We start from the raw sequence: 15564 nt of genomic DNA on the forward strand, positions 1-15564 counted from the left end.
ATCTCATTTTGAAAAATAGAGTACCTGACTGATACAAACAAGCCTATTTCCAAATCGTATCAACCACTCCATCTGTCAAAAAGTTCATCTTCAATGCAATTTCAAAAGCCAAGATATCCGCAGTAGTGTTTGCAATAGTTCCATACATCAAGCACGCTACACACAAATGTACCACATGACATTAACAGGGAAGACGGCTTCCTGTACAAAGTCAACGGAGAGCAAAGTAATAGAAACTGAAAGAAGATAAAATACTTTGTAGGTAGTGGAGCACCAGCTGATAACAATTTCTCTTTCAAGCCACAGTATACTTAATTTATTTATAGGCATTGGGAAAAAGTTATTGGCACAGTCGTCTGCAGGAAAATACACTAGAAGTGCCACTGTATGCAAAAGCATCTCAGAAGGAGAAACATAAAGAAAATGAAAAATGTTTGCCTAAATATCAAGTCACATTTCTTGCAATAGAGTAATGATGAAGCCAGAAGCAAAGTTAAGCAATTAAGAGTGAGAATAACTAAGCACAGCCTATACACAGCACATAGCAATGGCCTATTTGGAAGTTCTATTGAAGAAGTATCTAAAGATGAAAAGTAATAACTCATTATATTTATGATCTAAACTATCAAGACAAATATATTTATGTTTCTTATACCAAGACATATCATCCATGTTAAGATCCTGCTGGTATTTTTCAAATAGATGTGTACTTTTCATGGCTTTACTCAAACAACGCTTTTCATGGTTTTATTTGTATATTTCAAATGGTTTGACCTGTGTAAAAGCTCTCCTGGGAATGGTACCGACTTATATTACAGATTTGATCCTACTGTCTTGCCCTGCGGTTAATGTGAACACGGTAGTTCCAGATTTTGGGGCAGTATTTCATCTGCGTGCATCCCTCTTGTACGGCTAAAGAGGCACTGCAAGGATGCACATACATAAGACAACAATGGGGCTTACTAATCTCCCCTAAATAAAACAGATCAAATCCTCAAACAGAGATTTCAAGGAGGAGAGTGGAAATCAAATTCTGGTCTTCAGATATAGCTTTCCTGTCCTGGCACTTTAAGGACAATGTACATAAAGTTGACAAGACCTTTAAAGAAAGCTGTTGAGTGAAACCTGACAAGATAAAGACGCACATGGCAAGTCCATTCATAATATTGCAACCAGAGGACACAGATAGAGAGAGGACAGAACATGATAAAATGACTAAACAATGCTTATCAAACTGATTTTAGTTTTGACATATATGCTTAGGGAACTTTTTAGTGCAGAACACCACCAGAATACATCTGAAAACTTTTTTTATTCATCTTGCTGTGTACTGCTTAGCACCATTTTGTAGTTTAAAATAACTTTCCAAATGACCAAGGACTGCAAAGCTAGAATGCAAGCAATCAGACTAGAGCAGAAGTAGTATTATTTTATGCAGACATGTTTAATCTGAAGCAATATGGAGATTTAATTCCTAAATACACATGCACTGTCATGTTTTATCTAATGAATTGAGGGAGAACAGTTAACTGATTTTCATCCAAATCTTTACCCTTTGGGTTACATCCTGACCTTTATTCCTGCCAGGACAAAAACCCCACTAATATCCAAGTATCCACAGGAAGTTCTCCCGACTTATTAGAAAAGTAAGTGAGACAGGGAGAAGCAGGCAGAGAAAATGAGTTGCCTTTGGCCAGTCCCTGTTTACACTCATGGAGGTTCACCAGTCCATGACAACCACGGTTAGTAACTACCTTGAAGTTTGTGCATGTTACGCCCATCAAATAAGAACCTGTATTTTTTCAGGTGGTGCCAGAATGTCTATCTACAATACTGATTCATTTCTTTCTCCTTCTTTACTTCAACTGGAAATCTATTTAAGAAATACCTTCTTCAGCACTTCTTCTGTGCTTTCACTGAAATTAGCTGGTTTCCATTAATCAAAATACAATCAGAGAATCACAGCACTAAAATGGCAATTCTGGGAAGGATGCCGATACCACTCCCTTTCTCCATAGCTGGATCAGCTATCAATGTGCCATTATCTGCAAGACATTTATCTAACATGTTTCAGAACACCTCCGGAGTCTCCACATCCTTTTTAAAATCTCTCTCCCAATACTAAGTATTACCGTCATTACAAAGGCTAAAATTATTCTTCTTTGCTGCAAGGTAAATGTATTACTCCTTATTGTATCCACAATGGATAGAGAACGATTCCTCCACTTTGCAGTTAATTTTAGGTATTTGAAAATAGCATTTGTGGGTTGTTTGGGGTATTTTTTGTTGTTGTTTTGTTTGTTTTCTCAGTACAGAGGAGGTGCTCCTGTCCTTCTGTCTTCTTCACAGGGCATATTTTCTGCAACTCTGATCATATCTGTTACTTTTCTCTGGGTACTTTCCAGCTGATAGACACTATTCTAGAAGCCTGTTACTCAAATCTGGACAACATATTCCAGCCAAGGTCTTACTGGCACTGACGAGAGCTGAAGGGATTACTCATAGTTACACATGCCAGTATAACATTTGCCTTTTTTGCAACAGAATGACATTGTTGACTCATGTTCTATTTGTAATCCATTGTAATCCCCTACCCTTTTTCTCAAAATTCATTACCATCAGATTGTTTTTCATCCTTTTTTTTTGCAGATGATTATTCTTACCTAAGAACTTTTGCATCTGCCCAGACTCAACTTTGTCCTTTCTTTTCAGACTGCTTCTTAAATTTCTCAAGGTGACTGTGAATTTTATTGCTGTGCTACATTTAATAAGCATACTAATTTTGACATCTACAATTTAATGAAAATAGTGAATAATGCTGGACCCAAAACAGATCACGGAGGAGCCTGATTCAATTTACCCTTCCAGCCTGACACTGAACCATTAAGAACTACAACCAAAATGTATTTTTTCAGCTGATTTTGTATCCACCTGATAATTATTTATTTTAGACAATATTTCTCTAACTTGCTTATAAGACAGTAACATAAGCCAGTGTCAAAAGCCTTATTAAAGTCAAGATATGTGATACTGCAAGCTTATCCCCAAGTCCCAAGGCTTGCAAATGTCAGAGAAGAAAATTAGTTTAGCTTGACATCCATACCAGCTTTATTCATCCCCTTATCTTCTGATGCTAACAAATGTTTGCTTTAATATTTATTTCAGTACTTTTTCCTTTTTTTTTTTTTTTTTTAGATTTCAGGCTCAACTCATGGGATATAATTCCCTATAATTTCCCAGTCTTCTACAATTTCATAAATTTTCAAAGCTAACTTTTTGTATCTTTGAAGTTATTTCAGCCAATGCACTAAAACCTTAGATCAAGTCTCGCTGATTTGCAACATCTGATTTGCTCAAACCCGTTCTTCCCCTAATCCAGAATTTTACAACACATTACTTACAACAGTCACCTGGTCACAGCTGACCTTTCAAGTGAAAGCCAAAGCAAAGACAGGTTACAATGCTGTGGCCTTCTCAGCTATGCCTTTAGATAAGTATCTCCACTGAGCAGTGAGCCATCACTTTTCTTCATTTTTCTCTTCCCTCTAATACACTTGTGAAAAATGGTTATTCTTAAATTCTTTCCCAAATATCTCATTTTGTACTTGGCTTTCTGAGTTTGGGGCTCCCACAAGAGTTCAGCCTAGTTGCACTTTCTTTACCTAACTTCTTGCCACTGAAGTCACTAAGAGCCTTGTCATTAACCAAACTCTTGGCTTTCGGATAATCTGTGTTTGTACCCTTTACACTGAGGAAATGACAATTATCCTATTTTTTCTTTCTCTAATTTCTGCTTTACCAATTCTCAGTTTACTGAAATGTAATTTAGAAATAATTTGTCTTTATTTTGACGTTCTTCTCTTCCTAAAAATTCTGCATTACACCTTTTCATGGCCATTGTCACTCTGCCTTTTACTTTCATTCTCCATAGGAGTTCCTGTTTTTCAGTTAGAATCAAATGACAGTTACTGATCAGCTATTAAATCACAGGCATATAAACATGTTTAAATACTGTGCAAATTACTCTCCTGACTGGCTAGTGATTTAAAACGCACTCTGACACACAGTATAAATCTACTGCTATGCCATCCAATCTTTAAGTCAAATAATATTTCAAAGCTGGAGACTTTGTCCCTGATTGGTTTGGCCTTGTTAAGTAAGAATACAAGCTGAAGCACCTTGTTTGAAAAACACACTGGGGTCTTTCTTACAGCAAATAAGGAGGCAGCTTTGCAGGGATGTATTTTCCACACACACTTCATTTGTAAAGGTTTAGGTAGGTATCCCAAATTGAACTCCTATATACTGATGTGAGGCAAAGGGAAGGAGACCCCTGCTCACTAAGTCATGTCAATGGGAGGAAAGTTGGCCTATGCGATATCCCCAAAAATGTATTTACTTCAATGGGAGCTGGATGAGCATGGGGAGGCATGAATTTCCCTTTCAAAATCATGTCTGCTCCACAGTCAATGAAGTAAGAGATATTAAAAGAAAGCCAGCACCATTATTGACAAAAGCAACAAGTGCTCCCCAAGTGCTAATAAAATTCTAGACAAGCGACTTATCATTGTCGCAGTTCAAAGCACATCAGCCATAATACAGTCACAGACAGGGACCCCATCTCTGTCACTTCTGATGCCATATTTAATGACAAAATTGGTTTCTTACGAGCTTATAAGGAATTTAATGTTATGCTTCTAGTACATGAGGAGAGGCACGTGCATCTGCCTGGAGGAAATAAGCCGCCATATGTGCTTGAAATGCATTTGATGGAAGACAGTATATTTCATGTGCAGCATCTCAGCTGTTGTTTGCTGGTGATTCAGTTACCATGTTTTAAAATTGTACTGATTTACTGAAGATTTACCAACATAATTCATGTGCAGTTGTCCTATGAATAAGCCTCTAAAACTAATTCAACTACAGTCAAAAAATAAATTGCAAAATATGTTATTCAATTGAAATCTGCCATCTGAAGCACAGTAATAGAAAACATTTATTATAAAACTAACATATATTTGTGGCTAGAGGTGTCTACACTACTAAACAACTCTCTGAAAGGAATTTATTCAGGCTTTTCTGAAAGAACATCTTAACTGGGCTAACAGAAAATTACATGTTCAAAAATAATTGCAGGTTCTATGATGTTCATCCTGCATCACAGGCTTCCCATTATCATACTTCTTGTTTCAGGCAAACTTTATTCTGCACAGCTGCAGGAAGCCATTTCTGGATCTGGATTTGCCAGTTCAGCCACTGGAAGGACATAGGTACAATTCAGTGCAGAAGGAGAGGAAGCGTGAATACCAATATATCTGTCTCTAAATATAAAGTTCTAAATTTGACAAGTTCACTTCCATAGGGCTGCTGGACTGTGAAAGTCATAGGCTATGCTGTGCTGGAGGCCACAATCCACTCAAAAGCGATGTTTCCTCTTTAAAAGTGAGGGTATTTTGCCAGTTCAGACTTTCATTAGTGCTCAAGGGGAATTCTTTGAAATGATAGAGAGTTCATGTCTGTAATTAATAATGACAGTCGAGTCTACATGAGCGTGTTCTGACATTAGAGTCAGTCACTGGTAGGTCAGATTCAGGCAGATGAAGATTTTCACACAGTACAGTGGAAGGGGGATTTTGGAATTTTTTTTTTTTTTTTTATTTGTCCACCCCCTGCCAGATAATGAAAGTGCTGAAAAGTAATATCCCTGTCTAGATTTCCCAGCTAGTGGGGAAAAGAATTGGGAATAAAGACAGTGAATATAAAGACAAAGGCTGGAGGACAAGGGCGAAAGTTCAGACTATCAGGAGCTTCTTTTCCTAAGAGGTCCAGCAGCTGGGAACACTCAGGATTGTTGTCACCAGCAAAGGGCACAGATTTGGGAAAATGCTTAGTGCTGCAACAGAATCAAGGTTTTCCCCTCTTACTGTGTCCTTCTACAGCCTTGATGTAAATAATAATGGAACATATATATATAACAATGGAAGTTCATTTTTTGGATTCAGAGCTTATGTACCTGCAATACAAAGTGCATCCCATTACTTCCACAGTTCCTATGTTCTGGGTAATGATGTTTTAAAAAAAGCCATATGGCAAGCAAATTAGACACCACCCCGCCTAGTTTCCAGCAACCCTGAATGTAACAAAATGTGCTTTTATTTGTGCATCTTATCAGAAAAATTAGTAACATCTATTTGTCTGCAGAAAAATTTACTACAGCTACTGAGAGGCGGCTTTTAGCAGAAATTTTCAATAACAAATTAATTTTTTTTACTTAACACATTTCACTTATAATAATACATAAAGTCTTAATCAGTTAATTTAATGGCAAGTCTGAACAGGTGCAGAATACCAGACACATTTAATTACCATACCAAAATCTCTGAATCGAGAACATTATGCTAAACTTTTTCCCTGATTCCCTCTTTTCTTTCTCCAATGTAGATGGAGAAGACTAGAAAAGTATGTCAAGTTTGCTGTCAAGCTCCTTAAGAACTCTCAAATGACCTTGTCAGAAAAAAAACCCCACAGCCCTTTGATTCATATTTTAAAATCCTGACTAACCTGCCCCTTCGACTCTTCTGCTTTCTGGCTTCTGCAACTCCGACAGAAGTGAGTTCAATATTAATGACCAGCAATCATTTTCAGGCTAGATGCTCTCCTGCCTTCTGCAGTCCAAATACCTTGTTATCTTGGCTCAGTCGGTAAGGTGCTCACCTTTGTATTGGTTTCTCCTGGGTTCAACATGAATAAAAAGCTGGGCTTGTAGCTAAGCTAAAAATAAATTCTGATCACTCAAGTACCCTTTGAGACACAGATGAACCATTCAAGTTGACTTCCCCGGAAAACACACGTTATGCAGAGATTCCTCATGTGACTCTCTAGGGTTTTTTTCAGTGAAAGTCATGTACGCCTTTTTAAAAAATAAGGTATATTTATTTTCTTGAGACATACATGAGGATATTTCTCTCTGCATTGCAAGTGGAAAGGAGACAGCTTGATTGTACTGCTTTTGTTTTTAAATACATAATTAAATAATTCAATCTGCTGAATAAAGCTAGCTTTAATTTAGAAAATAATACAGATTTGATTTGACCCAGCAGACTCTTCTTCAAAAGTTGCAAATGACATACAAGCCTAGAAGCAGAACTGATTTTCAAAACCTCTGGCTACTGTTGTTTTTTAGAACTGTTAAACATAGTGAATCCTCCAGCTGCCTCTGTGAGATCACTTCTGGCAGGTACCAGCCACCTTCAGCTACTTCAAACCCCAAATCTCACGGTGCTTCGACAGTCTGGCTTCAGTATAAGACTACACAATTAGAATATTCAAACATTATTTTAAATTTAGAATTTAGAAATAGATTTTAAGCATTAAAAAACTGTAGACCTGTCCCAAAGAGTTGGTATGCGTAATATTTAGTTTTAGTTTGGTGATGCTAGGCTCAGATTTCATGTATAACCCAGGCAGAGAGGCAGCTGGCTGTTTTCACTGACCCACTGGAGAAGTCACTTCTCTCCAGACACTGGAGGTAGAACCTTGGTGTTGTGAGGTTACAATTCACCTTTGGGATATCTCTCAAATGACAGTTGTGTGGTGATAGCCCAGAGCTGGTACTGAGTTCACAGAAGCAAGCTAGGGCTCCTTACTGCAGGATCCGCACAGGCTCTTTGGATACAGGAACCCCAAAGATTTAAAAATAAAAGGTTTTGTATCTCCAAAGTCATACAAGAGCATAAGAGGCATTTAAACACCCCAAAAACAAAAGGAACAACTGGAAAAAATATCAGGGCAGGGAGGATGGATAAGTAAAGATGAAAGACAGATTAAATAATTTTCTTGCAGCTTGCACAACATAAAAGCTCTAGGACTAATTCTGAGTATTCTTTTTTCTCTGCATGGAAAATGACAGAAATTAAACCCATGGTGGAAAACACCTGGAACAGAAGAAGAAAGTGTTTTTTCCTTCCTTCATATAAGCCCTTCCTATCAGCATCTGATTCATAAGCACAAAGCAGCAACATGATGTAACTTCTTTCCATTTCTTGGGTGACAACAACATAGGGGTCAGTGGCTAAAGACTCACATGCTCAATGTCTGTGTAACTAAACTAAGAAACAGTTTTCTAAGGCAATTTTTTTTGTGTGTAAGAAATCTCTTGAGAAGGGTATGAATAGCTATTTTAACATTCTAGTCAGAGTAAATTTTAACCACAGCCAAAAGTAATGACCTCTTTGTCAAAAAGAATGACCTACTGGCCAAACAAAATCCAAAAGTAAGAATTACATGAGACAAAAGCAGCGCAGAGATCTGTGTGCAAGACAGCACATCAGGCTCAGGCTGCATCGCCCAGTTCTGCATTCTGCCTTCTGACAACAGACTCTTCCCAGTCTAGGAGAAAATTTATACTGAAACAATTCTTTTTTTTGTAAAGAGATAGGAATGCTGAACAGATGTACGACTGTTTGTATCGCTTCAAGGTATCCACGTGTGATTTTAGATTCTCTAAATCAATTTGTGAGTTTGCCCAGAGTCAAACATCTCAGTAACACAACGAACAAGGCTGGTTTAGAGCATACCAGTTCAAAATCTTTTTGCAATATTTTGCCAGGATTTACCTTTTTGTTCTTCCTCTTGGGAACACAGAGATTCACGAGGCCTCTGAAAGTGGTAGGAGAATAAGTACCATTTGACGTCAATAGGATTTGTAATCCTAAATTCCTCAAATGCCTTAGAAAATCTCTCTGTGGATATATCCCTTGACACAAACATCACCATTCCCTTTCCTTTGCCACTGAAGTTTCATTTCCGTAAAGACAGAGAATCTATACTCTTCAGTTCTAACATGATATCCCTGGGAGCTACCTACAGATAATACAAGGAACGTGTTTGGCAATGAAATATAGAAATAGATGTAAAGTGCAAGTTTTAAAAACACTTTCAGAGACTTCCAAGGGGTATTTTCTTCCTAAAGCCTTCAGCAATTTTGAAGATTCAAATCTCTGATCAGCAAAGCTGCTCCGTTTTATGACTCTTGTTTGTAAAATAAATGGCCGCCAAAGCTCAAATTGAAAGCAAATAAAGAAACCATTGTGGTTTCAGCTCCTCCACTGGCCTGGCATTTATCCGGTTACACTTTCACTCAATTGTTCACGCCTTTCCTTCTCCTTCTTAACTTATTCACTCTTCCTTCTCATTTGTGGTAGGATTCACATATATAATTTCATAATATTTGATTTCTAGATGCATAAAAATATTTTTCTATAAGATTACTTTTTTTTAAGCAGTTACTAAAAAACTAGTAACTAACTAAACTATTGGGCATCTCCTGCAACTATGTAATATTAATATTATCTACTATTCTTTAACCATCATCCACTGGTTACATCCCAGTGACACCAGAGATAGATTGAAGAAAGCCATGTAATTTCCAATTACTTGTTTCCCTCTGTGTGCCACATTGTGACTGCTTCACCATGGACTCTTTCTTAAAAAACAAACAAACAAACCCAAACAAAACAAACAAAACAAAACCAAAAAAACCCACACAAAACAAAAAGCTATCTGCCTGCTCAATAATTTGTAAGCCGTTTGCTTGCAGGAATACCTTTTCTGAATGTTAAATCACAACAATTTGAGATCAAAATAGTCACTTCGCGTTCTAAAGGGCAATGGAAATCTTACACTCTGCTGGAATGCCACGTAACTTTGAACACAGGATCCAAAACAGAGGAGAACTGTGCAATGGATCTATATAACTGAAATTTATTTTTATTTTAGTTACATGTATACAATCATTCCTTTCTAAGTGGCTTTAGGATAACATCTTTTAAAATCCCTACTAATTTCAGAGACAAATGTCACTTACAGAATCTGTATCTGAATCGGCAGCATACACATAATAAACCCTTATTTTGAAAATCAGTCCTGAAATTCAAACATTGCACCTGGCTCCAAAGAATTGGCCCCTTGAGTGTTAGGAAATGCTGTAATTTACCTTTATGAAATTTGTTTAGCAAAGGTTTTTAACATGAAAGAATATGTGTGTGAAGATAACCCATTTTAAATTGCATGTTAGACCAAGATTCATGGTTACAGAGAACCTTTCTAAGCATTTATCATTACTGAATATAAACTGGAAAGGATGTAGATTAAAAACCATGGCTGAAAAATACAAAGATGAGCCAAACCCTTATATATAAACCAACTCACAATGTGACTAAACCAGGAATGAGATTGAAGTATGAATATACCTCTTGACTAATGTATGGGACAGAGGAAGAAAGGCATAACATATTTACAGATATCTCAAAATAGCAGAATACAACCACAAAATGCGTACTAACTTTACCTTGATCAAAAGGCTTGTTTGGATTCCAGTTTCTGAAATAATCATCCTAAATGGGAAGGAAAAAAAAAAGGAAACTCAGGAAACATATAATCATTTTTTTTTACCACAATTTTACATAGCTAAATGACCAATGAATCAGCTCATATTTTGATCCTAACATATTTAGCACAAATCACATAAAAGTATCCACAGGTTGTGTCCTAAAGAGTAACAAATGCAGCTTAGAAAGTAAAGAATAAAAAATTAAATGGATTCAGCACCTCAAATTTTTCTTCCAGATTATTTTTCAAAGTATGCTGTTATTAAATATTTTCTGATAAATCTATATTATTTCTTATCAGGCTACAAATTTTGATAACACAACAGCAAAGATAAGAGCATATGGTTTGAATAACATATAACTTGATCCACACCATCATGGTGTGGTGAAAGGTCAGCAAGTTAAATCCTAAAATACTTATATTCACTTAAACACATGTAAATCACAGTATTGTGAATATACAGAAATACAGCAATAATATCGTAAACTTTACACTCAAAGTTCAAAAACATCCAGGAGCACCTGCAGTGAATACTTTTGTCACTGTTCCCACTAATAAATTTTTAAAATCTTCTTAAATCTGGGGTAAAGTTATTGTTGTGCTGTGAGTCTTGTGGTTCTGGTTTAATGTAAGTCTGATTGGATTTTAAAATTGAGAAGGTAGGAACTGTTAGAGCGCCTGGCCAAAGGATTACATGTTGCAAACGAGTCTCTCTGCAGAAAGACCGGAAAACTCTTCTGTGTGTCGGATCAACTGGTATTCCATGTACTCAGCAAATATTTATCCAAAGGCAAAGTTTCCCCACTTCAGAGTGCCATCAGCCCTAGTCCTGAAGGACTGGGATTCAAGATTAACTGTTATATCTAGTCTCAGCATATCCTGTATATCTCACTTGTGTCTTCTTTGAGTGCACGTGATAACAACAGAATAATGTCTTTGGAGAGAGGAAGCATGAAAGCTTTCTAGAATACTGTGACATTTTTCCTGCATATTAATCTTCATTTTCTTTTTCATATATCTGGTATTCTGCATTCATTTCTTGAGGGCTGCAACTGAAGAGATGTCTTTATCATACTGCCCAGAATGACACCTAGATCTCTTTTTCCTGCCAGAAGGGTAACTGAAAACCAATCAGTGTGAATGAGACTCCTAAATTATTTCTTCCACAGGGCTTTTTTTACCATTTATCTCCAGTACACTGAATTTCACATGCTCCCATCATATCCAGTCCCACTAACCTGGAACATTTTAGAGACTTGGAAACCAGCATGTCCTCCTTTCTGGGTTTAGAACAGCCTATGGGGCTGGTTCAGGAGGAGTGGGGACCAGCAGATGTCCCTTGGGCAGTGTGATCCTTTCGGAAGGCTGTGGCCAACAGGAGAAGTAGGAGGTACCAACACATCATGCAGATCAGGGCTGCTGTCCCACTCCTCTCTGCCTGCACCAGGGACAGGCACCGACAGGCAAACACTCCCCAGAATGAAGGGGCTTGATGTAATTCTGCAAGACTATCCAGAGGAAATGTATTTTCTTTCTCCAAGTATATTCATGCTCAGTGTCTATACTGACTTCATGGACAGTGACAATGTTCCACAATAACAACCAAGATTATTATTCATAATTTATTTCAGATACATCAAAAGTATCTGTACTTTTTTCTTCAGAAGGATGGGGTTTGGCACCAGAAATAGAACCACAGACTCATCTTTGAATTCCACAGCTTTGTTAACACACTCCCCCCCCCATTGTTATAAAAAGCTTTGTAATTGATTATTATGTACTGCTAAATTCACTAAGCATTAATCACTTTTTCAGAATGTGTTGGGTTTTAAGCTTTTTGAGTAGAATAATTTTTCCCAGCAACAAAATATATATATATATTTTTGCCTGCTTACATTTTTTTCCCAGGTGTTGCTTTGCTGCTGGGTTTTCAGCATCAGAAACTGTTAAATAATTCAAATCCCAAGAAAGATTCTTACGCAGTTGGCATATGAAACCAGTTTTGAAATAAGGATTGGAAAGGGGGTTTATCTCAATTTCAGTGTCAAAGGAATATTTTACAGAAAATGCACCTTGCTCGCCAAAAAACTACAAAACACCCATCTCTTCTGTAAATCTGTTCCTTCTCCTTTATGTAGATCTGTTTAGTATTACTTTTTTGAAACTGGAAACTATATTTATTTTAGAATATGCCTGAAACTACAGTATGATAACATAAACACAAGAAAAAAATGTAGAAAAATACCTAAAAAGTACAATAGAGAAAACCTTTGAGACTTTCAATATAAAAACCTCATTATTATTTATAGGAGTACATAATGGCTATACAGACATTAAAACAATATGGTCAATAGCAGTTCAAAATAACTTATGCCAGTTGGACAACAGAAAACACAGCACAAGAGTTTCACTTCAGCACTGATACCAGCAAGAACCACAACGCAATGGTTATGACACTGTAAAGGTGAAATTCATCCTGTAGATAGGGTTGAGCAGAAAATCTATGTCTCATTTAAATACCACCTAAAGCTCTGACTTGACAAATGGAGAGGGCTTTGTGCCAGTACTCTGCAAGGTGCTGCAATTCATACATTAACCTGAAATGACTTTTGTTAGGTGGAAGAGCTCTCCAAATGGATACCATCAGTTCACTGTGACATCCTTTAACAGAAAACCAGCGACATACAGTGCCTAAACATGACACTGATTTTCAAGTGTTTATCATTCAATATATATATAAAAAATATATTATCAGCTTGATTAAAGAAATTTAGCATTATCATTCAATATAACACCTTCCTGACAGAAATGACTGCATAGAAACCTACATGTTTCTGAGCTGCTACTAGGATGGATACTAATATGCCTAAAATACCCTTATGCCTCTTGTGACATAAGAAACTATTATGTAATTTTAATATTAACATGTTAATAAATCAATATTAACACATTAATAATTAACAGGTATCAATACATTTAATGTATAACAATATTAACAGTTGATCATAAGAGTTGAAAGTATAATATGAATTATGATATGTTGTAAATACTTTCATTCACTCTATAGATATTTACAAGTTAAAAGTGAAAAACCTACCTCAACTTCCTGAATACGTAAGCATTACAAATGAGAAAAGAAAAAAGAATGAAATAAAACAATATAAAAATATGTTAACATTCAGCAATTTTCTCCTCATTGGCCTGTTAAATGTGAAATGACTTATTCCAGATGACCTTCATCTCCAAATGAAATCATTTCCTCTCTTTCTTTGCTGACCTTGCCACCTTGGCTGTCATGGCCCAGTTTTCATCTGCTGTGCTATTAGCCAAATGCCATTCTATCAGCACGTTTTTCTCTTGTAAAGCACAAAAAAAGGCACTTTAATTTCCTTTTGGTTTGACAGAAACACCAGAAAGTGTTTTCCACATATTCATCTGTTACATACCTGATATAATGGAAAATATTTTTTTTTCCCCAGCTGATTTAAAAGACTATTTATTTGATAGACTTTCAAGGGAAGACAAAACCAGGCATGGATCCACTTCAATACAACAGGTGGCACCAACTAAGAAATATTTTGGATTAACAAATATTTAAAAATATCTTTCCCTTGCATAGAATTCACACTTGGAAGGTTTTGCCTATGGTTCAGTGGCTGCATATGACTAAGTCAATCTTTCAATTAACTGAAGAGACTCTGCACACCTAACATCATGCATGAAAAGAGAAGAACTGATACTGCAAACCAAGACCGGATCTGAATCCCTGAGCTCAAACTTGCATTATATAAATGTGATGTATTGGCTTGGCCTCTTCAGACAGCCAGGAACAAACATGAACCCCAAACTTCAGCTGCTGCCTGCGCCTCTCACAGAGCACAAACACACGGAAGGGAATGGTACGGAGCTTTACTGCAAGTTCTGTGACTCCAGGTTGCTGATGGACTCGGAGTCCCACATCACAGGTAAATACTCAGCTTCCAGTTCCAGGAAAAGAAATCTGACTCCTGTCAAACTGGCCCCAGCCCAGTTCTTGCGAAAATCTTGACTTCTGTTCTGTTCTCACTGCTGCAGGATGAGGCGTTTGGCAAGACTCTTTCCTGTCCCCTTATAAAGTCTCCTGCCACCTAGCATAGCCACCCAGCCACCCGGTTCAGTTCCAAGACTCGGGACAGGAGTTGTCTTTTCAGTTCTGTGTCTGTTCATCACTTAGCATCACGGAGTCCTACTTCAAGATTTTACTCTCAGGAAATTGAACTGAGAAATGAGTTATGATCATAACAAATGATAAACATTTTAGACAGGCAAATATAAATTGCTAGACTTGCATCTCAGTTCTTTATTGCATTTTTATTATTTTTATTTGAGCAATCAAGAGATGAGATGAAAAACGTTTTGAAGTTATTTTAATCCATTTTGCCATAGGATGCACAAGAGATTACTGTTTCTTAATGAAAGCAAAATACTCTTTTATCCTTTAATACATAGGTGTCAAATCCAGCCAACTTATACTGATATGCCATCAACAAGGCCAATCAAGAGAATAATCATATGGTAAAATAAGCATAAAAAGGGCATATTAAAAAGTGCTAGTTTAAATGCTCACAAAAGCTTTCTTCCTTATAAGCAGAACTACCAAAAATATCATTCATCAGAACCTATAGATTGATCAGATTTCATACAAAAATCAAACCTTGAACTAGACCAGTTTCCTGTTAGTCAGAATAGCCAGCAAATAGAAATGGAGCCTAAGGCCAGTACATTGATATGTGACTGCTCTTCTCTCCTTTTACCCTCCGTATCACTAGAATAACAATATAGTAAAAAAACTGAAATTAATGGTAAAAAAAAAATTATCCTATTTTCCATCACCAACTAAGTAAGTTAACAGCTTCTTGTTCTCCTGAAGTTTAAGTATTTAAATTATTCCCACCAAACCTACTCTATTGTCATTTTTTGGTTTAGTTATTACCTAAAGAGTTGCTATTTTGGAAGAATTAATGAAGCATGGTTCATTTAACACACAGGCCCTCCCTATACTTACTTTATTTACTTGTCAGAAAGAAGCTCTTGCAAGATGCTCTTGTTTATAAATAGAACCAAACATTATCTAAATTGGTGCATAAATATTTATATTTTGCTGCATTAATTGAGCTTCTAAGTTATTTGTATGAA

General features: G+C 36.6%; 1 protein-coding gene across 1 annotated transcript in view; it reads right to left on the reverse strand.

Moving 5' to 3' along the window:
• SPOCK1 (SPARC (osteonectin), cwcv and kazal like domains proteoglycan 1) overlaps window positions 1–15564 on the reverse strand; it is a gene marked incomplete at both ends in the record, with an annotated part of 273747 nt that overhangs the window by 173680 nt on the left and 84503 nt on the right. Inside the window, one exon of the mRNA XM_082063423.1 lies at window positions 10349–10394. Within this exon, the coding sequence (XP_081919549.1) occupies window positions 10349–10394 (46 nt within the window). The remainder of the gene's footprint in view (window positions 1–10348; window positions 10395–15564) is intronic.

The sequence above is a fragment of the Streptopelia decaocto genome, assembly GCF_964273445.1.
Source record: "Streptopelia decaocto genome assembly, chromosome: 12".
Lineage (NCBI taxonomy): Eukaryota > Metazoa > Chordata > Aves > Columbiformes > Columbidae > Streptopelia > Streptopelia decaocto.